Raw genomic sequence first — 25,273 nt, 5'->3', positions numbered from 1 at the left:
GGGGGATTGATGTCTTGCTCAAAGGACACAACAGCTGTGTGTCTGTGGATAGTCTTGACCTGGGGTCCCTGGGGTGATAGGTGACGATCGTATCCACTTCATCATGGCTGCCCCCATATATTTTCACATATGTATAATGCTGAAGGGGGCCAGAGATTTCTGACTGGGTTATAAACGCCCCAGCAGCCTCGGTGTAGCAACACCATCCCTGACCCTCTAACGGATTTAAGCAGCATCAAACCAATGTATCTAAGATCAAATGTTCCTCACATTTTTTTACTCTTTAGCCTTCATAGGAATCTTAATAACATCATTTGTAACACCAGAGCATACTCTTGATCCCAAAGCATTTTTCTCAGATTATCATAGCGATCCGTCTCCTCTTGTTGAGTCAAATATTGACCAAGCCTGATTTTGCTCTCGCTGCCATCGTGGTGATACGAGTCTATATCTGACTTGGCGAATCTGCACACATTTAACCTGGTGTTGTGTTCCCAGGCAGCTAAATCCCTGAAAAGATTAGTGGGGTGTTTCAACTCGAGCCTTTATTTAGAAAATCACTTGTCTTTGTTCACATAAACACTGCACACACATAAACCTGAAGTGTTGAACTACAGATAGAATAGCTTGTGCGTGGTTTATGTGCAAAGTACGTTTCAGCATGCACGATTGTTTGCAGCTGAAAGATTGTCCCAGTGACTTGTTTTAAATGAGCACTCCCACATGTCCACTTTTACTGAGGACAAAATGATCAGATAAATCACCATCTCTTGCAACTTATTTGCTCAATAGAAAACTTGAGGATCTTGGGCACCAGAAAAGCTCAATATTGAGCACTTAACTAATAGTCTCAAATGTATTTGGTGCTTTTATTTATGCCGAAGTCCAGTTTGGAACAAAACTTGAAGGATGGAGCTTGACACACTAACAAAAGTGAAAGTTAAAACAAAAAAAAACTATATCCTGAGCCTAATAGAATAATTGCCCAGGTCATTTTTAACACAGCCACATAAATAAATAAATAAATAAATAAATAAATAAATAAATAAATAGATAGATAGATAAGAACAAAGTGCTTGCAAAAACCGGACTGTTTGTGTGTTAAAGGTGTACGTTAACCCTCATTTTCCGAAGACATTCCAAAATGACTTTTACAATTAGGCAAATCGTATTTATCATCACTTCTTACACCTTTTGTTGGATTACTAACCAATGTGGCAGGATACCTAAACCTTGGCGCTAGCCGCAATGCATAAGCTGTATTGCAGTCTTTATCAAAACATGTCAAAGTTGTAAAATAACCAATCGATAGCTCTCTCTGTTTGGGTAGTAACCACAGTGGGCATGGTAACTAAAGTGCTGAAATGTCAGACGTGCAAAAGAAAACTAATCTAATGCTGGGTGTAAACCACATTGACATAGTAACTAGAGGGTAGAACTTGGCACCCTGCAGTCAGTTTCTGTTGATGCTTGACTGTTAAGCTTTTCTAAATTCAGTGACTGAGTGAAAGACACTCACTTGTCTTGCCAACAAGCGGAGCCCTCTGTTCCCGAGTGTGTTTATCTGGCGAACTCTACCCGTCGCATAGCTATAGCAGCTGCCGTGGCCTCTCGCAGTTACCAGGCCTCGAGTGTCCAAAGGCAAGATCAGAAACTGAAACCCAGGTTGTTTTCTGTGACACTAGAGAGAAAAGCACAGTTGGGTATGAAGTTGTCAAGCAAACATTACTCTATATTTGATGCTTCAGTTTCAGTCTAAATATACAGTATATGGTGTTACATGCTCGCTGCCACTGTTTCCACAGATGACTGCCTGTCCTCATATTTCCTATATTTCAAAGTGAATATTGAGTTACAAGTTGATTTTAAAACCTGTTTGTCTTGGTGGACTTTTTTTATACACATATAATGCTACTTATGATGTCCAGGTTTTAAAACGAATCCAGTTTGACATACGGTACACCTAACGTTCCATCCAAAAAATTTCTGGAGCGCTGAGGGTTGCGGATGAGATGGGGCCGATCTCAGCTGACGTTGGGTGAGCAGTTGCGCGCATCCTGGATTAGTTGATAGTCGTTCAGGGTACATATCGACAAATAAACATTCATACTTAGTCTCTATGGAAAATTTAGAGTCTTCAGTAAACGTGGAATGTTGACTGAAGGTCAAGGTGATTATGAGTTCCACGAAATGGTGTGAATTTTTTAACGACACTTTCGCTTGCTAATAAACAGCAGTCAAGTGGAGTCACTGTTTCTAAGCTCATTTATGTAATATGTACTCATGAATCCCAATCAATGATGACTGAACAGCACAGCTGCCTCAAAAAACATCCATACCGCACCACTACATCCAGAGAAAGTATTTACAAGGAAGACCAAAGATTCTGTTTCCTCATCATGTTTAATGGCTCTGGTGTGGCAGCTGCAGCCATTTTAGAAATGTGCTGATGACCATGTCGTTTTTTTCCTGTTTGAAATGCAGTTTTTGAAAACACGTGGAGACTTACAGTATATTCCGGACTATAAGTCGCTCCGGAGTACAAGTTGCACCAGCCGTAAAGTACCCTTGGCCAAACTATGAAAGAAACTGCAGCTTATAGTCTGGAAAATACGGTAATTATATTAAGTACAAGTGGCAGAATCAATTAGTCTTAATTTATGTTTGCCAAAGATGGATAATGTCAATATTGTCACGACAGACGTGGAGACCGGTAATCTGGTATACATTGCATTCTACTAGAAATTGCAGTCGATGAGTGATTGGCACATCTGCTGCACAAGAATGAACTTTGAACCCGCATGCCGTCTTTCCTCTTTAGATGTATGTTCATCCTTCTTCCCATATTTTAAAACAAGCATATTCGCTTGGTTGAAATTCCAAATTGTCCATTGGCGTGAATGTGAATGCACGCTTTAAAATACTATCCCATTAAAATGCATCCCACTTGAGTCACGTTTCACTAGCCTGCAGGCCACAGAATAGCCCACATTGCCCAGGAGTCATGCTGAGTTCCTTCTACATCATCATTTCCAGTCAGGTGGGCTTAAAGGCAGCCGCCCCTTGGTCAAAATAGACCTCCAGCTCCTTGGACCTTGTAACTATAGCTTCAGCCCCCACTCACTTGCCGTCTTTTAGCTCCAGCAGGTGAAAGGCGAGGAATATAAAATGGGGGGCGGGAGTTGGGTTGGATATCCTGGCAGGGGGAAGCCGTCGCAAGTAGAGCGCTGACTTGTGTAACTCTGACTTGACTGATATGTTCTCCTCCGGGTATAAGTGAGGACGTGCCAGATTAATTTGGCTTTTTAGTTTTTGTTTTGTAATCAAGCACAAGCCAAGGGAATTCTCTTGCTAACTTTCCTCGGCAACAACCATTCCAATTGAATAATATTTACTATGGAAGAGTAATTTGTATCAGGGTCATCATCATCATGAAGGCTTTAGTAACCAAACCTTGTGAGGGCACTCCACCCTTTTCCGACTAAGACCTCAGATATGGAGGTGCTGATTTCCATCCCAACAGCTTCATGCTCTGCTGAGAACTATACCAGTGAGAGTGGCCAATCGCAATTTGATGAAGTCTACAGAACCACATCATCTGCAACAAGTAGATGCTAATACTGAGGTCACCAAACCTGATTCTCAAAGTGGCTCACCTGCGCTCAGATATTCTATCTATAAACATAAATTGTATGGGTATCAGAACTTTGGTACTCCTTATGTAACAGGTAGAACCTCTGTGTGATGCAGATGAGGTTTTTCAAAAAGAACATTTCAGACGTCAATCGTTTGTTCCATCCCATCATATGACATTGCGGTAAAATATCGTTTTTTTACAAATCTACAATCAGACCATGTGCAGGCCAGTGTGCATGTGCTTTGACTTATTATCTCTCTCATAGCTTTCCACTTAGTTGGTTTTAAAAGGGAAGCTTGTCATGACTGTTCAATGAGCGTTAATGTGAGAAGGGCTACGACCGCTTGACTACTCAAGGCCCCTCGGAAGGTCACACTATCAGTCATGAGACATGCGGTACTGATGAATAACTGTAGACCAGGGGTCTGCAACCTTTATTATCAATTTTGACCCCTCGTCTGCCCAAAAAATGTTGTAGGGAGCCGCACAAAATAACAGAACTTGTAAAAGTTCTGCTGACATTGTTTCAAGATGTACACAAAGTATGTACATCTTGAAACAATGTCCCTTTTGTTCTCAATAATGTCAAAAATATCCCTTACCAATAACATTTACAGTACATGCATATTTCTAACATTTCTTTCAGTGAAGTTGCAGGAATAAGAGTGCAAAAAATGTGTGTGTGAGAATAGTTATTGTACAAGAAGAGACTGGGCTTTTCCCTGTTAGAAGTTGCTACCACGAGTGATTTGCTGTGTGTGTGTGTGGGCTTTTTTTGTAGACCTTTGCTGCCTCCAGCTGGAAATTCACACCACATAGCAAAAGATGAACAGTTGAAAGTTGGAACGGGTTGAATCGATTGAAAAATGTATAAATTAGAAGTGAAAAATGACATTTTGCGCAAATTTTAAATGTGAAAATGTGAAACTTTAGAAGTTGGTCATTTTAGGAGTGTTGAAAATCTTCCCCAATGTGATTTGAATGTGCTGATTGATGTGAATTTCAAACTGGAACATTGTAAATGTGAAATGTTTAATGTATCATTAAGAATGAATTTGCTGTGAATTTGCAAAAAAATGCAAGCGCTCATCATATTAATATTTGGAATACATCAAAAGTGGAATGGAGTGAATCAGATAAATTATGTGGAAGGAGTAGCGCGTCAAAAAATTCAAACATGGTTTGTTGAACTATAGGCTGAGTCCTCGTTTGCATTTCATATGCATTTATATTTTTTATATTGCCCAAATTTAGAATTCTTAGAATGGTTTGTTGAGGGCTGTTTATGTGACTTTTTATAAATTATATGTAATTCAATAAAAAAATTGTCTAAATTAGTAAACCTCTTCATCAAAATTATCACCCTGGGCGATAATTAGAATAAATACGGTAATTATTTTAATTGCTTGACAGCACTTATAGTAATACTTTTAATTAATAGTAATATTATTATTCATATTTTTATTGATTTGCAAATCTCATGTGCCAAAAAAAAGATGAGCAATGATTTTGAAAGAAAAAACACCTTTAAATTCGCAATTTTGTATTCTTTTATTTAATTTAGGCACTTTTGATCCTCTGTCCCTTCGGGGCTCCGTACACTTCTTCCTGTAATCGGCAAGAGGGCGACATTACCCCCCACATGTCGCTCTTTGTCAGCGGCGTACTGTGCCAGTCTGGGTTTTGACGTCACCAGGACGCCATAAAATTCGGCCATCCAAAAGTCGATTCAAACAGGAAATAAACTCTACCTTCAGATTAAAACTCAAAGTCATAGCTCAGTCTGCTTTTATTTTGAAAACCATCATCGGAAGTGTAGCTATCACCTCTTCCAGCTTGTTCCGCGTGAATGCGCTGTGATCCTGGTGGTGGTTGCATTCAAGGCTGCGACAGAAAAACAAGCGAGGATTGCTTGAACAGTCTGCAATTTTCACCACTCACCGCCCCTCCACAAAAAACTGCAAAAGACGCCATTTAGTGTATTTAAACATCCGTTGGTTGATTAAGTTACTTTTGCCAGGCGTCTTATTCCTGGGGTCGTGCAGTCAGTCAGTCAGTCAAGAGAGTGTCGCCGTTTCTCCCTGAAGCCAACACTAAGGTAAGCTCCGAATCGTTAAGCAAGTTTACTTTTCACCCTCAAAAAGCCACCTGCTGCCGTTTTAAATGCCGTAAGGCTTTAATCGCAAACGGCAGTAAAAGTTGTGACGAAACGGCTGCGTGCTCTCGTCACTTTTGAAGCTCTGACGCAGGGTCTTTGTCCGGACAGAAGCGGTGCTGTCTCCGCCACTTGCGCCACATTTGGCCTTGTTGTTGGCAAAATAGCCCAAATGATCCATTTTTTTATCCGTAACCTTTCATTAATCAACAGAAAGAGCTTTAATAAATGTGTTAAATGTGGTGGAAAAATCCTGAAGCTGTTTTTAAGCTTGAATGGGCGCCTAATTGCACATCTGTTTTCCTATACACTACACCCCCGCTATTCTTATAGTAAAACAATATTATCAACTTTAATGTTCGGGTTTTGTCATTGTTGCAATCCGAATATTAAAACTCATTACTTGTCATTGCTTGTCTTCGTGGCTTCTGCAACCTGTCCAGACAGACAGATGTGTTCATATTTTTTTTACTGATTGTTTTGTGATATCAAAAATTGAGGGGAGGGCTTTTGGTTAAGGTACAGGTACTGTCTGCAAGGCCCACCTTTTCTGCAGGCACACCCTTCCGGTAAGGCCGGTGGTGTAGTGCTAGTACAAGGTTCACTTGAAATGTCAGGTATGTGGAAGGTGAGCGGACGAAAGAGCGCAAGGAATGTTTTGAACAAACTGGCCTCTTCATTGAAAACCTTCACTGCTGTGAACTGATTTAGTCTATTATACATTTGACACTTTTGACAGCTGGCCCTTGAAAAATTGTAAACCAATACCTCGTGGTATCATGATGAATCAGAATATCATAAAGAAGTCTGTTTATTTCATTGGGTCCATTTGAAACATGTGAAGCATTTCATCATCTAATTTAGCGAAGAACCCAAAGTTGGGAATTTGAACATCTAGTGATGTAGACATTGGCCTCCTGAAAAGTAGCAAATTGAACGACTGTAAAGTTTTGCAACATCTATGGTAACTATTGCTATAGCAACATCAGTTCAGACCTCCACTATGGCAACATTAATCTGCTTAAAGGCATCGAAAGAAGAGTTTAGATCAAGGGGGTCAAACTCTAGCCCATAGGCGACATTTGGCCCGCAGTGTAAATTATATTTGGCCCGCGAAGACAAATTGTGCATCGACTATATGTGTCAATACAAACATTGCAAATTGTCTTCACAAATGAGTTTGACACCAGATAATGCTGAGATTCTGCTATCCTATGAAAATGTCAGTTATGAAGTGAAAACTGCCAAGCTCATTGCTGCATGACACTGACAATCTGCAGCTGTTGTTGCTTTTGATTATTTTTCCATTGGTAAAAGCGGCTACTATGTCGAGTAACTAATCCCAAATACGCCCAGTCAAAAGTTGATATGAGAGATTTAAGCCACCGCTGTTTGGTCATTTGGCAAATGGATTTGGTTAATCTCAATATTTGAGGATGCCTGTCTAAAATGACAAAAAAAAAGAATTGCTAATGTTCGTTGTCTTAGCTCTGGCTGCCGCAGTGTTATAATCTGCAGTCTCCGTTTTGCTGCAGAGATCAGTCCCCTAATTTAATTTGTCTCCTTGCAGTGAAAGTCAATACAAGAGACATTCTCCATTTTTGTAGTCTGCTAGCATGTTTCTTTTGGACTCAAGCATTCAATGCGTTTTGGTTTCACATTTTACCATACTACCAAAGGCCCCCGAGCCAAAGCAAGTTAGCCGAGCTAAACTGCTACTGTGCAGGGGAAGAGTGACGTTAGAAAGAGAAGAGTGTCAGGTACTGTGTCTGAAATGCTACCTTCACTTTTACTCGGCACAATACACCTGCTCCTGGAAATGATTCTGATCAAAAGTGGAATTTAACACGACAGTGCTATTTAACCCTGCAACGTCTTCTCTGTCACACTTTGCTATGACTCCAATTATTGAAATGATCTAGCAAGAGCTGTGATGTAATATTTGATTGTAATATCAGACACCTTTCTCATGCTTCACAATGCCAGCTTGTTGCATTGCCGCCAGCACTTCTTCAGTCATTTTAATTGTTTGTGATTGTACTTTTCTCACCAGTAACTCTCCCTTCTTAGATCAAGAATACTTTATTATCCCCTTGGGACAATTTGTTTGCAACTGCAGTTAAAAAAAAAAACATATCACACATGGCATTTGGAACCATGGACTTCCTACGAGATGCATGCTGTCAATATTGTGAAAACTAAAAGTTCCTGATTTCACTAGCACCATTTTTGCAAGTGTCTGTTTGATAAGCACCAAAAACAATTGCTGGATATTATTTTCCAACAGACATCCAAGTTTTATTGCCCCGTAATAACATAACAGGAACTGGTTATTATAAGTTACTGATTAAAAGATGTTCACTTGATCTAGAACACCAATTATTTGTGACGATGTCAGGGTGTCAGGGCTAGCATCAGGTGTGAGAGTGACATAACTTCTGACACAAAAGGCCAGATGTTATGAATCTGGGCCGACTCACACGGAGCGACGTCGCTGAATCTGACTGAATGCCGCATGTTGGTCAAGTTTCACCAAGTACCGTAACTTCTGGACTATAAGCCACGTCTGATGTCCTCATTTTTATTACCTGTGTCAACAAAACTAATCCTCTTACAGTATCATAAAAATCATGAAAAATCCATAGATAAGCCACACTGGACAATAAGCCTTTTCAAAGTTTGTGCAAAAACTAGCGGTTTATAGTCCAGAAATTACGGTAGTTTTCATTAGTGTCTGACCACTAGCAAGGCGCCGTGGATAAAAAAAAGTGCAGCGTGCAGAATCCCAGTGCCAGAAATGCTTGTGAGCTTTCACAACAAAAATGATGTTTGGTGGTAGAAGCGTTGAGTCAGAGTTTTTCTATTTCAGCTGGCCTTGTTTGCCATTGGGAATCGTCAACTGTATTTCCTTTTAGATTGTTATTTTCCTTTTCGGCCACATGGCTTGTTTTGCAACAGGCCTTAAACTGTACAGCATTCTGTAATATCTTTGCACACAGGTAGTGGTAGAGCTTTAATACTTCTTTGTACCTCTGGAGGTATTTTTTCAGACAGTTCAAAAGAGTCACTTGATTAGTGCCACCGATTTCCAGATAGGAGACATTCGCACGCAGTCATCCTCGTCAAGATTATCCCACGAATCTGTGTTTCAATGTTGAAAGTGAGATTTAAAGTCCTTACCCGAGCAGAGTTTAATGAAGAGCGAGCACAGATGGGCACACTGGCTACACGGGCAACTGGGTGGTGTGAGATAAAGGTCATCCCATTGTTATGATAATCAACTGTAATCTGGCCAGTGGGTAACCATTCAACGGAGCATGTTCGCTGCTAAGACAATAGAGATCACTGCTCGAACGCCAATCGTGAGGAAAGCGAAAGAGGATTTGTGCTGCCGCTAGCGTCTGTCTTATTTATTTATTTTTAATCAGTTTTGAGTCAGCATGTTAAGCTCTTTGTGCTGACAGTTCCCCTTTTGTCCATTAAGTGTGTCCGTGTCTGTCATCGTCTTCATTGGCAGCAACCTGGGTTTGAGTTCCTAATTTGCGGTCCAAAAACTGAAGTGACAGTCTGTCAACTCACATACTGCTACCACCGGGCAGCAGGCCTAATCCTGCTCTGGGTTTCCGAAGCAGAGAGGGGAACCAACGAGGAAGAAAAATGGCAACGAGTCAAGCCAGTTCCAGTATCTCTGATGTCATAACTCTCGATAGTATGGGAAGTGAAGTGGAGGTGGATAAATCATTTTTTATTAACTTTTATTATGCAAGTTTTTTTTTTTGACCAAACAAAATGAGTAATCTTTTTTTTTTGTCAACTTTGTAATCATGGAGTATAATAATTATATTTTGATGATTTGCACAGTCCTGCTATAAATAATTAATCAATCATCAAAATCCATTTTCAATTCATTTCGGGTGGGCTCCCGTGTTTTCTCCAATTGTTGGTGACTTCAGAGTGACGAAAATATTTGAGGTGTTTTATTCCATCATCTTGTTTGGATTAGATACTGCAGCCCTTCATGCTCTAATTCTTTTGATTAAGCGACTGCTCTCCCTTTTGGCAGTTCCAGCAGTCAATCAGGCAGCCAAACATTTATTCGTCTAGACCGCAAAATGATCAGCGTCTCAGCGACCGCTCCATGCTAGCGGGTTCCCCGTAGAGCTACGTAGCGCATGTTAACATGCCTCCCTCTGAGCTTCGCCCTCATTAACAGTCTACTTACACTCCTGCCGGGGCGGTGAAATGGCGTTGGCGTGCCGCTACCCACTCCAGTTCACATCTGTTTAAAGTTTTTCCCTGTAGGTTGATGGAAGGGAGAAATGGGAGTCAATTGATGTTTGTCCATCCATCAATACTATGTAGATATGAGAGGAAGGGCTCCATGTTCATTCATGGGGGATGTGTGGAAGTAGCAACTCAACATGTGGCCTTGTATCAGAGACAGCGTAGAATTGGACTTGCACCTCTAAAATGTACTCTTTTTTTAAATATATGTCAAAATTGTTTTCTCAAATAAAATATAGACGATTTGGTTTGTACTTGCTAAAATACACAAATGAAAAAAAAAGAAATAAAATTTTATGGAGTCTGCAGCGACATAGTGGTGTACTGGTTAGCATGTCCGTCTCGCAGTTCAGAGGTTGTGAGTTTGGTTCCAGCCTTCCTCTGTGGAGTTTGCATGTTCTCCCCGTGCCTGCGCGGGTTTCCTCTGGGTACTTCCATATTCTAAAAACATTGTAGGATGATTGACCACTCCAAATTATCTGTGGGTGTGATTTTGTGAGTGCGAATGGCTGGCAAGCGGTTCTGGGTGTACACCCCGCCTACCGTCAAAGAATCCTGGGATAGGCTCGTAACAATAAGCGGCACGGAAGAATAAATATCTGTAGTCTGTATTAAATATATAAGTCTACAGCACAACAGAAAAACTTAAATGCAGTAAATATTCATGTACAACAATTGTGATTATTAATATCAATATTGTTATTGTAGTCAGCGTTTTCCATTGGACCTAGTTCATACTTTTTTTGTCGCACAGAAAAAATATAAAATGTGGTATAAAATTGAGCCAATATTGCTGACTCCTCCTGGTTATTTGTATTTTTACCCTACCATTTTTTTTATTATTATTCAAACAATCAGCCAACGTCCGTTCTATTTACTACCTTGATAAACTTGACGAGACAACACAGCAGTCAGTTAATTATGTCTCCCACTTGATGGACGTTTCTGCTCAATTGTTCCAATTGCCTGAAAAATGTCTTAGCTTCGTAAAGATGATTAGGTCAATGGCCTTCTGGTTTTGAGCCTGTGCCGTTGTCCTCAAGGACATTAGTCGCAAGATGTGCTGTGTTGCTGCAGAGTTGAATGAAGGAATATGATAGGCTATCCCCCCCTACCACCACATCCCCTTCGCCTCTCTTGACACACACACACACACAAGGATGACTGCAGCTGAAGGAAGTCCTGCTTTATTTATGAGATGGATCGCTCTGAATGCCACAGGGCTCTCCTGAGAATTCAAGACGGCACACAAACAGTATTTGGTCTCATGCTCAGACACGAACACACACACTCGCTGCAGGCCTCCAATGCACAGTTGGTCTTTCTCGAGAGTTTTACGGCAAGCCATGAGCACAGATCCACACTTCTTCCCACTTGGTGTGTTACATCACCCACTCAACAGCTGAGGGTGAACTTGAAATTTGGATGAAATGAAGTCCACTGTCACACTATGTAATGAGAACGAGTGATTCTCAAATGTTGAGGTGGGACACAAAAGTGGGTCGTGAAATTCACCCGGGTGCTAGTACTTAAAAAGAAATAACGGGGGTCTTTGCTTTAAGACGCTACCAATGGATGACTTTTTTTCATCTTTTTTTCATACCGTATTTACTGAAGTTATGAGCAAAACTGCATTGGTGTAAGTTACTGTTGCGGCTAATAAATTTGCAAGGGAATTTTCATCGTCAAAATAATTTTAATATACAGTCCGTGTCAGAAAGGTGATGGTATTCATTAATACATTGAACTTGGTTTGTAAGGAACTTTCCTAAAATAATAATAATAATAATAATGGGTGCAAAAAGAAATAAGTCAAATTTCATGACCATATTTTCTTTTTCAGTAGTTATTTTTTCATTGCATTTTTAATTGTATTTATTTGGCAAGTCCCTTGTCACACCACATTACAGTAGCAGTACAACTGTGTGTAATACCCCGTTGTGTTAAATACTTCAATCCAGGCACTTTCCTGCTGGTAATTATATGCAAGCGGTGATGATAGTTCTTGGAAGTTCATGCAGTTGCAGAAATCCTGTATAAAATGCACCGGCAGATAAACGAATACATTTCTCTCAGGTCAGTCCGTGTGCTGCTTCCTCTCTGGGGACACGAAGAGCAGCTTGCAGCTATTTAGCACAAATCATTACAATGTGTGTTTTTAGCAGTTGTAGGAATATAAATTGGTGGTTTTTATTCAGCATCGTTGCAAGGGTTGAGGTGGTTGCTAGTTTATCCCCCCATGGGCAAACGTGGTTGAAGTTTGTTGATGTTTTTACCACATGTACAAAGGGTAATCTATTAAAGGCAGTGGGGTAGTACATTAATAGTTTCAGTCATTGGGTTTTTTTTTTTTCTTTAAATAACTACAGAGAAATGGTTCAGTTATGTGCAGCTTTTGCTGATTGGCAGATTTCACTTTGAAAGATAAGAACAGACAAGGATGCTAATATTCAGTCTGTTGGCAAAATAGTTGTTAATGAAATTAATGCTCAAGCATATTAGTAGATTGAAATGGTTTGAGTAGCAAAGACTTCAGTTCTACTTGATGTTATTTTATTCAAAAATACACCTTCAACTTGTTCCCTTTGTGAAAGAAGCTCACATCAAAGCTTCCTTTTTCCTTCTTTCCTGAATTCACACCCTTGCTGCATAGTGTTGCCTGAGTTTTTAAACATTGTTCTTTTCTGGTTGTGCCAGGGGACATGAATATCACACCGGGGTGCGAGAAAATAAAAATAGCAACCTTTCTTCCGGCTATACCTGACGCAAAAATCTAATGATCACATCTTGCAGTAGGTTGTTGCAGAGGATAGCTTTCGGGAAAACAAGCTGCCCCGGAGAGACAGATGTGTTTTTCGAGAGCCGAGATGTGTGCGCGGTGAAAAAGAACTACACTGTTTAGGAAGAGAACAAAGTGGGCATCAAGGAGCCCCCACAAAAATGAAAATAATCCATCAAAGTGGAATTAAGCTGCTGTTTGAAGCACAAATGCGCAATGTGTGTGTAATTAAAACTTGCTTTTAGTGCAGGAATATTATGAATCTCAGAGGGTGACTGAAAGTCTCATTCTTTGGTAATGCCCCCCGTCACTGAAAACGAGACCACCCAGTGATGGTTGCTATGGAGATTCACTCAACAATGTTGGCTATGCTGATGAGGGAGAGCCCATAGTGAGAGAAATGAAAGTGACATGAAAAATTGCTGTAACGTTGGACGAGGGCTAGTCAGAATAAATATCTTCTGTCAATCGAAACCTAAGTGTGTGCTGCAGCATCAGATATTCACTTTTCCAATAACGACTACTATTTTTGTATAATCTCAATGACACATTTGTATTTAAGTCTTTGGCTACATTGTACGTCTTAATGCTCAATTCTTATTTTTGGGTGGAGTCCGTGGGCTTATTTATTTTATTTTTTTAGTATTATTTTTTTTATTATCTTGTGTCCACAGAGGAGCTCTCTGGTTTATCGGAAAAGATGCCCCAGTTTGGGATTGCAGTAGTCCTTTTTTATCCCCTTGGTGGGTTAAGCGCAGCGCAATAATCTAGCCTAAACCTAGTCCTGTTTTGTGAACGAGCTGACAATCCATAAACTGGCAGCGAGTGAATCAGCAGTGCCTCTGTTGGTCGAAGCCGGGTATTGCGCTCTGTTTGGTCTCAACGCAATCATATCAGCAATCAAGTTCACATAATTGACAGAATCAATCAATTGCTATCTTTTTCTTTCATCCATTTCTGTTCAAACCGCCTCCGGTAAACTGTGTGTGTTTATGTGTGTGTGTTGAGGCGACAGATTGAAAGCTTGTTAAGTTGATAAACTGTTCAAAGCGTCGCCAGTCAATATCTTTTAATGGTGATGTGGCGCAGCAGCAGCTGCTATACTTGTAAACACCATCGAGGTGTTCAGTGGGCCAAGTGTCTTCAAACAGGACCATTGGGCTGATTAACATTGTGGAGCCTCAAAGAGAGCTGCTGGCTCTGCTCCGTCACGTTCCAACGTTCATTGAGTTTACTCCAAATGTTCTCTCATTGCCAGGAAAGCAGCTTCCCTCTTCAAACTGTGTGGGATGAAGTGGAAGCAGGGAGGGGGGTAGGTGGGAATGAGTTTCCATTGGCTGAATGCTCCTTGTGTTTGACCTGAATGGCAAACACAGAAAGCTCTGCCAGATCTTTTTCTCTTTAAAAATCTCCACTCTTTTTTTATAATCCTCTTTTACGTCCCTTTTCTCTTTGTGCCGTGTTAAAAGAGCCCCCCCCCCTCCAGTTCAGCTGCCTGTCGCTCATCTATTTCCCCCCCTCCCTCTTTCAATTCTCAGTGGAATGAACTTCGTTCGGGGGTTTCTCTCACATTTGATTGCGGTGTAACTGGAAATGACACCTGCACAGTTTAGATGTATAGTTTAGATGTGTAATCAAAGCAAAACTAAAGTAGATAAACATTGGCACTTATGTGATGAAGCACAATTTAGAGTTCATTTAGTTTTGAGCCTTGTGAATATAAACACTCCAGCTAGAAAAATTAAAGTTCATGCCATGAACATTAATGACACTTTTTATGTACACCAGAACAATGCGCTGCTTTCTGACATAGAAGTAAATAGTGACTTAATTTTGCTTAGTCTCACTGGCATCTTGGAAATGTAAACACTGCAATTTCTAAAGCGCATTAGCATTAATTAATAACACAACACGGCACAGCTAGAACAATAAAAGTTACATTATGAACACAAAACTGCACAGCTGCATTCAAGCGGATGAAAATGAATTACATATTTTGTAAACATGGACAGCGTACTATTTTCTGATTCCGAAATGTCAGCAGCAACTTAAATTGCACGCGTTTAGCGCCTCTCTGCAGTGAACATGTTTAATCTGGTCAATATTTGCCTACATCCAACATTAAATCCCTGTGCAAGGATCATGGCAGCTCAATCAAGCATGCAGGATGAATCATTGCAGTACAAAATGGAAATAGAAAAACTTGGTGTGATTCAGCAGCTGTAGCCTGAGGCGGACAGAGGCCGCAGCTTGTTCGCATACCTTACTCCTGTTTTATGGAAGAATCGGTGTCTCTCTATTTCTCTTTCCTTGAATTTGGTCTTCTGCATCGATTCAGCATTTGTTTGCATCTGCTTTGTGGAAGGGACCCTTCTCCACTGCCCTTGTTGCCCCAGTTGGGGGTGAGATCTCTGTTGAAAGCCAATCAGACTTTCTTAACGCCGTGTTGCACAACTTCTCTCAAATCAAGTTTGACAGCTTTAGTGACTGCAAGCAGAGACACAGTCATCTCTCCATTGAAGCACTTACAAAATGTTAATGTGATGATGTCACCACTCCTTTTTTTTTTTTTTTTTTTGCTTGGGACTCGAAACTCCCTTCCACAGCGATGCCACAAAATTGCTGTATCAGGCCCTTGACAGGAAAGACTGGCTCTCGCCTCATTCACAAAGTGAATGCAGGATATTGCTGCTTGTTGCGAGATTTTATACAGCAACACAATATCTTGCAATCTCATTCGATACATGACAAATATTTTGTGATACACGTGTAAAATGTCGATACCAAAATGCGCATGTTCTTATAGAAACATTTTTGCAATCATTTACAAACAGTGTAACAGTTGTAGCCAGTCATGTCTGCATTGCTTGGTGAAAATGAAACGTAATACCTCCGGACTGCTACCGTCCACCCAAGATCTTTCCACAGACAATCGGATCTTTTGATGTAACCTAATTGGTGCGGCTGCATTCCTCATTAGCCATCACTCTCTTGCGGTAGCTCGGCCGGCTCCCCCCATTTAGTATCTCACTCATACGGTTCGCCAATCTGGTCCGAGTCGTATCATGAAGAATCACGTGAGCAGTTCCCCCTGAAATGGTTCGAAACACTCGAATTGACTTCAGTTGTAGAGCGATAGTGCTGCTTGAAAATAAAAGGCGTGCATTGGAATAATTGCATTTATTTCCCCCCGCAGTTGGGCTCCCAGCTACAGGCTTTTGACCGACTGCTGAGCTAAATATAAACCTGATCGCTCAGATGGTTCTCATACCATGAGACTCCCCTATTCGTCACAAAACGGAAAGGAACGGAGCTTCCCATATCCCAGCATGCATTTCTTCCAACAATCTCTCACGACCCTGCTGTACTGTCAGACTTGTTAAATCCCTTAGAAGTCAATTTGAGAAAGGCCAACTCATGTTCAGGGAGCTGCCTTGTCTTAAACTGGAGACATTTTTATTGTATTTGCCCGATCTTTATGCCTTTTGGGTCTTAAAGGTTTGTCTACACTAACAGCAGCCACTAGAGATTTTCCTACTTGGTGGGATTCATACAAATTGGAATTAATATTACAACAAGCTTTGCCAGATTATGTAATTTCACCTTTTGACAAACTGCAAATCCCTTTAGGGCATATCCTCTCCCATACTGATTTAAATGATGTAATTCACTTTGCTGCTACACCAAAACTGAGCTTCACACAACTCCAAAAGTGGCTGTAACATGATGATGACACGGCATTTTTTTTAGTAGTAGGAATAAGAATTATAATCCCCCCCCCTCTCTCTCTCTCTCTCTCTCTCTCTATTCCTCTCTTCCTTCCACAGGGGGACTCCATGAAAGATGACAGAGGAGGTGATTGTTGTAGCCAAGTGGGACTACACAGCCCAGCAGGACCAGGAACTTGACATTCGAAAAAACGAGCGCCTGTTCCTGCTGGACGACTCTAAAACATGGTGGCGTGTCCGCAACACCGCCAATCAGACAGGCTACGTGCCGTCCAACTACGTCGAGCGCAAGAACAGCCTGAAGAAAGGCTCACTGGTGAAGAACATCAAGGACACGCTAGGTAAATAACTCGAGGCTTTCACTTACTAATATTCTGCCTGTTGCATTCTAAAATTTTCCGCCAATTAATCGGGCAATGCCTGCCAAGTATCTTGAATAAGATAGTTTGACCGTTAATCTGTGCAAGTTCATAAAAAAAATCAGTTGGGAAGAAAATTCTGAAAATAAAATACAATCAAATGGTCTCCACCCACTTCTCAAATACTTTTAAAGCTTATAAATTCATTTTTGTTTAAAAAAAAAAAAAACACGTGGTACTTTTACACATCAGCCAAGAGAAGCCTATAAGATCTAAATTATATTTATTATATACTCAATATTGTGATATTTGCTGTTAGTTGCACTATAGCGCTGAATTTTAATTTTGACTTGAATGTTTTCGGAATGTATTCATTCATTCATTCATTTGTTTGTATTAATTTAGCTTTGCTAGCTAGCTCTAAAAGCGAAAAGATTCCATTTTTCTTGTTTTTTTTTTATCGTCAAGCCCTACTCGTGGGACGCCAAAGATTTTGAAGAGATTTTTTTATGGGCATGTTTTAGTATCCCCACTGCACATTTGGCACAAACAACATGAAGTGAAATCTGTGTAAAACAAGCTTTTAATTGGGAGACTATCTCTTTGAATACTCTGGACTCTTGTTTCCATGCCAGTGCCCTATTGAGTAGAAAAAATGCTGCCCGGAGGAGTTGTGCTGCCCACAGCCTGAATGTAGTTCAACTCACCATAACAGATTTTGATTATTTTGCCCATCCCCAGTCAGCACAGCTTTCACGTGTTCATGCACTGTGTCTATTTTGTGTTACCGAAAATAACACAGTTACAAAGTGTTTGATGCCTTTCACTTCTGCTTAAAAAACAACCTGAAACTGATCTTTTTATTCAAAGTCTTTTAATCCCCATGTGTGGGTTCTGTTATAGATAAACAACCTTAATAAAAAAAAAAAAAATCCTCATGAGACAGTTTATACATTATTATTATAGACAGTATATACATGATTTAGACAGTATTTTAAACAAGCAAAACAGCATGGCCACCAAAAACTGACGCCTTTTCCATGCCCAGAACTTTTTCCATGCCTTGAAAAACATGTTTTTAGATATTCAATATTTTACTGTTTGTTATTGTAAAGTTCTGCTGTTTCTTCAGTCGGGCCTTTTTTTTGGGGGGGGGCTCCACTGCAAGCATGAATTAATAAAATAAAATAAAATAAAATCCAAAAATATATTTCAGCTGGAGACTTAGTGTCATTGGTAGTGGTGTCGGAAAGTGAGAAGGTCACAATTGTGATTGTTTTGCATCAGCGCAAACCACAATAGACCTCGTTGGTGGTGTTTTGACAGCCAGCGTGGCACGGCCTGTCACCATCCCCCCTCCCCCTGTCCCCCGCTGTTTTACATCCTACCAGCCACACTGTTCCCCACATCAACCTTTTTTTCCTCTATCACTGTAGCTGTCTTTTTTTTTCTGACAGTCCCTAGATTGATTACGGAAGATAAGCGTCCATCTAATGGATGTGCTGGAATGATGAATTACTCTACTGTCCTATATTGGAACATTATCGACTGGCACATCATGGGCTCGATGTTAAAAGCCCAAGCTTATGCTGCGGTGGAGGTCATTTCCTTGATTAGGTGAAGTCAGGAGCTAATGGAACATACTCGCATACTTGAATAGAATATGTTAATTGGTTCATGTGTGCGTTCACTTTAGATTCTGCACTGATTCTCTTTCTCTGTAGTTGTACAACTTTGTATCTACCTTTTTTTAAATTCCTCTTTTGACTCACATTTTACTCATGAAATGAAAATGCTAATATCAGTTCCAAGACTATACAATATATCCCAAACTTTATAAATATAAGCATGTTATAATATAGATAAACAACCAGAAATAAAGATCATTTTACTGAAGCCACAAGAATTGGAGAGTAAAAAATAAAAAAATCTTAACTATACACCTTATTAATTCCAACTTAATTCCACATGCTTATTAGTATTCAACACAAAGAATAGTTGCAGATGAATGCCTGTACCATATAATAGGATCTATTTAAAATAAAAAATAATAATTAAAAACATAATACATGTATTTCTAAATAGAAACATTTTGATCGTTACTGTCATGTCATCAATAAAGAGAATAAACATCTAAGGTAAAACAAAAATAATAAAAATCTGCTCCACAAAATTTGAAGGCAGTAATCTCCCATACCGCCCAGTTCTGCTTTTATTTCTCTCTATATATTTCTTATATCTAAGCTTTCTATTTTCTACCGGATATGTCTTGGTCTTCCACACCACCTTTCCTCAAGAGTTCTCTAATGCACATTGATCCTCAATGAGTGGAAGCCTTCCGGTGTGGTTCCACTGGATGAAATGTGGAAGAAGCAATTCTAACCGCCAAACAACATTATCCAAAATGAGTGAAGGTGTATTTCAATCAGCGAAAAAAAAACTTTTATGCTTCTTATACAAGCGGCAGATGGAGAAAACTCTCCGTCAAACTAAAGTAAGACTCCTAAACATGTAGGATTTGTGCCGCATCATCCATAAACATGATCTACTTGTGATTCCCATCCCATCCCATGTCTCGTCATTGTCAGCTCCGGTCTTCAGCTGGCGAATACCATCTGCCAAGGGACCCCTTGTCTATTTTTTTCCCCCCCGCCAACAAGTTTCATGCTACTCCGCGTGAACCCCGCCACACTTCCAACAATGCAAATGGGCCCGGTCTGCAATCGGCGTTGACATTTTGTGGCATTTCGCCGGGGCTTGTGTAGATGAGCTGTCGAGGCGTGCACAAACGAAAAGATTTGCTGACAAAAGCCTCAACCGTCAGATGAACTGTTTACTTGGCAAATACATGTTGCCATAAAAACGGAGCAACCGTTTTATTGTCCGTGATGTCAATTGAAATGCAAGTCAAGAACTCACGTGATTTCCCACTTGACTACTCCTAGCCTACACTGAGCTGTTACTGTTCCACTTAAGCTGCCCTGTTAGTGTCATTACTCGACTTCTTTTCTGTGGGCTCGCAATGCTAATGCTAAACAGCTTCACATCTGTGTCCACTGCCCATCCAAAGTGGCTTTTCAAACATTTTTTTTTTCCTACGTCCCTATTTTGTGTGGAAAGTACCAAATACAGAATAATGGGGGACTGTTGGGTTTCCTAGCTTCCTATGTGAAACGGAATAGAAGAAAGGGGTTTAACCTCCAAGATGTGACCTGCCGTATTTTTCGGACTATAAGTCGCAGTTTCAGTCTAAAGAAAAAAAGGGATGTTCAACATAAATTACAGTCGTTTTCAAAGATCCGTTTTAACGCATTTGACATAGTTGCAAAACAAATAACCCCCCATTTTATCGAGCTTGTTGTTCTGTAAACGTACCATTCCAATACTCTGTGTCTCCGTCAAGTGGGGAAATCATAGCTTTGATTTGGGATGAAGCAGTCGGTCCTGGGCCCTTGGTGCCTGCTCCACTTTACCCTCCCTGACTGTCTATTTTCAGCCTTTTGATTAGCATTGGATGCGCATGCTCATGTCACGACTCCACAGAATGTGATGGTATGTGGGAGAGGGGAAGAAAGTGCACCCAGCGGGGTGTTGTGGAGAATCGATCTATCCTCCACCGCTCAGGTTTTCTCAAGATGTCAAGTATCCTTTTCTCGGGGCTCCTCCTCTTTTCCCTGAGGAATGCTGACCTGCCCTTTTCTTGTTGCCATGACGAGCTAAGAGCGCTCGGATGGAGAGGCTTGAAAACCTGCTTTGGCACGGTACACCGGATCTTAAGTGGCTTCAGAGAGTTCAAAGCGTAAAGGCGTTTTTCTTGGGTTGCGTTGCGCAGTGTGCACTCGGGTGGAAAAAACATAGATGGAATGTGTTTCAGAAATATTAAATAAAAATGATAGCAGTTTCAAATGTATTTAAAGACTAAAAGGATCAAACTGTACTTAAAGGAGAAATCGATATTGTAGATTTTCACCTATTTAAGGGGCTGCCTGGAATGTAATCTCCATGATGATAGTGTTGACTGTAATGGTCACGACCCTCGTTTCGTTCTCGTTGCAGGTTTGGGAAAAACAAAGAGGAAAACAAGTGCCCGCGATACTTCGCCGACGCCGAGCTCCGACACGGAATATCCCTCCAACGGTAGCGGCCTTGGAATGGGAGGAGGTGGCGGCGGCGGCGGAGGAGGGGCCGCAGAGAGAATCAACGACCTCAACATCTCCGCTGTGGTCAAGTTTAGCTACACGGCAGGGAGGGATGACGAGCTGACCTTGATGAAGGGCTCCCGGGTGCTGGTGATGGAGAAGTGCAACGACGGGTGGTGGCGAGGCAGCCAGGCGGGACGCGTGGGCTGGTTCCCTTCCAATTACGTGCAGGAGGAGATGGTAGGGCCAGATGACAGAGGGGAGGGGGATTCTTCACGGATATACCACACTCAAGGGACCATGCTGGCCAACGGGAGCGCCGGCGGCGTGCTGGACCTAGTGCAGACCCTCTACCCCTTCAGCTCCGTCACGGAAGAGGAGCTCAATTTTGAGAAGGGCGAGGTCATGGAGGTGATGGAGAAGCCGGAGAACGACCCTGAGTGGTGGCGGTGTAAGAACTCGCGTGGCATGGTGGGCTTGGTGCCTAAAAACTATGTGATGGTGCTGGACGAGCGACCCGGCCCACCGTCCTCCACGGCCGTGTCGCCGCGCAACCGCCACGTGGCGGCGGCGCGGTCGGGCAGGTTCGCCGGGAGGGACTGGTACTACGGCAACATCACCCGACACCAGGCCGAGCGCATCCTTAACGAGAGAGGCGATGACGGCGACTTCCTCGTACGAGACAGCGAGTCGTCGGTGAGTCTAAAGACGCGGTCTCAGAGTGATATTGCATCATTCCTGAAATCCGAAACCTGCTCAAACCATTTTGAAATTTGTTTATTGCCTAGTGTTGCGTTCGGTTACAGTGATTTTTTTTTTTTTTTTTAAACGTGCAGAAGCACTTTATGAGTAAACATGGCTACAAACAGGTGACTGAAAATGTCATCTCCTGGGGAAACCATGCTTAAAAAGCAAATACTGACTCATCCTTGTGGTCCCGGAGAGTGCACTTGCGTGCTTTGAGTCATCATGCATGGAAAATACTACACAGTGGTCAGATGAACTCATTCGTCACCTCTGCAGTTGGGCTTTGCCTCACAAGCATCTTCATTTATTTAACACAATGAAACAAAATGTTCTCGTTCAGATCGACAATAACCCAACCGCACGGTTTTGCAACAGACTTTTAGCGCCGCAAAACATTTCAAACAAGAAAATGAATACAAATACATATGAGCTTGTCACAAATAATTTAGCGTGAATGTCACTGGAACAACTCTTTTTTTTTTTTTTTTTGCCTTTCAGCCCAGTGACTTCTCAGTGTCTCTGAAAGCGCCGGGCAAGAACAAGCACTTTAAAGTGCAGCAATGCGACGGCGTCTACTGCATCGGCCAGCGCAGGTTCACTTCCATGGAGGAGCTGGTGGAGCACTACAAGAAAGCTCCCATCTTCACCAGCGAGCACGGAGAAAGGCTGTACCTGGTCAAAGCACTGCTGTGAAACACACACGCAAGCGTTCTCTTCGCACGCACACATACATACACACACACACAAACAAACACTGCTCCCTGACTGTCTTATGAATCAAGCCTTATCTGGACATCCTCTGGTGATATCCACCCTCCATCCATAGCCTCTGTCGCCCCCTTGTGGCCATCACGTGAAGCTCACAGCAGGTGACCACTGAGGCCCTCCCGTGGGGGGGGGTCCTGAAAGTCTCTGTGATGTCATACATGTCATATTGGAGTATGACCTAACACCACTGCTCTTAAACACAGTTGAAAAAGATCACAACTCGCTGTTGATTTTTTTTTTCCCCCAGTTTTTTTGTTTTCCTTTGTTTGATTTTACTTCTTCATCAAAGGTGTCAGTCATTACAATGACTTAAGTAATTGACCAGAATCACTCGCTTGCCTTCTTGTCGCATCAGTTTTTAATTGAAATATGTTTTTCAATTTCCACTTTATCCCTGTGCAGTCGACTTAGGTTACACCAATGACACTATTCATAACTGTGGCAAATATTTGAGTTCCAATTTACCCCCCAATTATTCATAAGCACTACACATTAAAGTCCAAGCCTATTCATAACCTGAACACATAAGTTATTGATCATCTTAAAACATTTTGATGAACTGCAAAGGCCAAATTACTCATAACCTGAACTCAGTTTGAGTGAAAATCAATGACAAATTATTCATAACCTGGGCTTTTTTTTATATATATTTACAAATCACATATTCATAACTTTCACACAATTTAAGGAAAAGCTAGCATTAAGTCCAAATTATTCACAACATGAACATATTGTTAAAAATGACAAAAGGTGATACTTTTGGTTTATCAAGAATTTAAAAAAAAGTCTCAAGTTTTCTAAAGCCACACAACAAACAAATTTAGATCAGTTATTTGTTTTCATTGCATTTTTTTTTTTTAAATGTGTTGCTTTCAAATCCTGGTTCAAAGTAAAAAAAAACAAAACATTAATATCTGTAACACAACTTAGCCTTTAACAAATACAAATTCAATCCAAATGTGTGTGGTGCTAAAAATGATTTCTTGTTCGGTTAATCAGTGTAACAAAATGTGGCCACCCAGTCTTAGGGCATCACTGTACTCATCCGCTCATCAATGTGTCAACTTATTGTGAAAGCCTGCTTAAGCTCGTGAAAGCATTTGGATCCACTTCTACGAAGAAATGCAGTAATGAGATGGGGCTGATTGTCAAAAATGGTCTTTCAGGGGCCATTATATGTGCCAAATGTTTGTCTCCAGTGCGTCCCAGCATCACAAGTAAACACTACTCATTTGGTTCCGAGCCAACCAAAACATTTGCTTCATTAATTAAGGTGACCAGTCTTGTCCGACCAAGCACACATTCTTTGGATTGTTTGGTTTGTTTACCGATGGAAGTGTTGAGGGTTGGTTCACTTTTTTTTTTAATTATTATTATATAGGATCTATCTGAATGTTATTGAACATTGTTATTTAATTCTTGGCTCCACCGTATGTATATATTCCCAAATAGGACACCAAGCGCTCGGTCATCCAACTATGGTACTGTATCATGGACAAAGTGATGACAATTGTTCAATAAAAGTTTTTTGAAAGAATATTGAAACCACATTGTGATGTGATTTCTTGGTTTGTATGTGTGTTTTATTAAATATGTTTTTGGATAAATGCCAAATTGACAGAACAAGCATAGTACGAGACAGATAGTGCAGTACTCCGATATTCCCACAGGGTGGCAGTAATGAGCTTTCTTGACTGCTGCTAGAGGTTCTTTGTCAATTTTGGCCTTTAGAATATGTACAAGGAAATGTAGGAAGCATTTAATGTATTTTATTCATCAAGTTACATTTTCATACTTTGATTAGAACATTTGCACACAAGAACATTTTAGAAACATTTTCCAAAAAGGGCAGCACTAATTAAAAAAGTCGACTCAAGTCAAAGCTACAGAAAATGTTTACTCCAGTAATTGTGTGTAAAAACAATAACACTAACTCTTTCTGCGTTGCCCTGATAGAACTCAAGCTAATTAGTCAAATGGACACTGCGGTGATTTGGTACTCGTTTCCATGGTGACAGAATCTACGCGAAAAATGACAGTCTGCAGAGAAATGAATCCGACTATTGACTATTATACTGCTTTCATGCCAGCAATTTTAAGAGTATCTAGAGGGGGAGCTGTTTCGAGTTGTTTGTCCTTTCAAGCGGAGCAAAGTCACAGTGTGCACACACGCATCTGAACGGGCAACATCATGCTGGAGGTCAACTGAAGCAAGCATCCGTCCGTGACTTCCGTGCCTCTTTTCCATTTCCCCGCCTTCCCTACGGGCAGCTTCGTGCCCGGGATCGCCCGTTTGCAGACCCCCCCTCAGAGAAGCGGCGCGCTCAGACTTTGATGAGCCTGTTTTCACAGGCCAAACGGGGGAATTTCCTCTATATGCATCTGTTTTCCCTTCAGGGGGTGTGTGCTGTGTTTGGAGTTATTTTTCCATCTGCAGTAGCAGCTTGTGTTGGAGGATGGAAAGAGCTTGACCTCTCATTTTCAGCTCGGTCGACTCTAGTTTAGCTTCAGTGCAAATAAAAGGGCACGCTGATGTGTTCATTAGGTCAAAATATGCTTCATGAGGTAGTAGGAAGTGGAGTATCAGAACTAACACATCCGTGTTTACCTTGAAGTGTCTCCGCATGGCTGACGAGGCTCCTAATCTGACTGGGTGGAAGATCTATGTCAGGCTGAT

At 41.1% G+C, this 25,273-nt stretch overlaps 1 protein-coding gene across 1 annotated transcript; it reads left to right on the top strand.

Moving 5' to 3' along the window:
• Positions 1-5,457: 5,457 nt before the first annotated feature.
• nck2a (NCK adaptor protein 2a) lies at positions 5,458-24,133 on the top strand. Its single transcript, XM_088383452.1, has 4 exons — positions 5,458-5,735; positions 16,683-16,924; positions 20,999-21,777; positions 22,327-24,133. The coding sequence occupies exons 2-4, from the start codon at positions 16,699-16,701 to the stop codon at positions 22,519-22,521; spliced, it is 1,200 nt and encodes a 399-aa protein (XP_088239578.1). The 5' UTR covers positions 5,458-5,735; positions 16,683-16,698; the 3' UTR covers positions 22,522-24,133.
• Positions 24,134-25,273: the final 1,140 nt, after the last annotated feature.

Source organism: Syngnathus floridae, chromosome 8 (genome assembly GCF_059516105.1).
Source record: "Syngnathus floridae isolate MCC-2025c chromosome 8, RoL_Sflo_1.0, whole genome shotgun sequence".
In the NCBI taxonomy this organism is placed as follows: domain Eukaryota; kingdom Metazoa; phylum Chordata; class Actinopteri; order Syngnathiformes; family Syngnathidae; genus Syngnathus; species Syngnathus floridae.
This window is presented reverse-complemented; position numbering and strand designations above follow the sequence as displayed.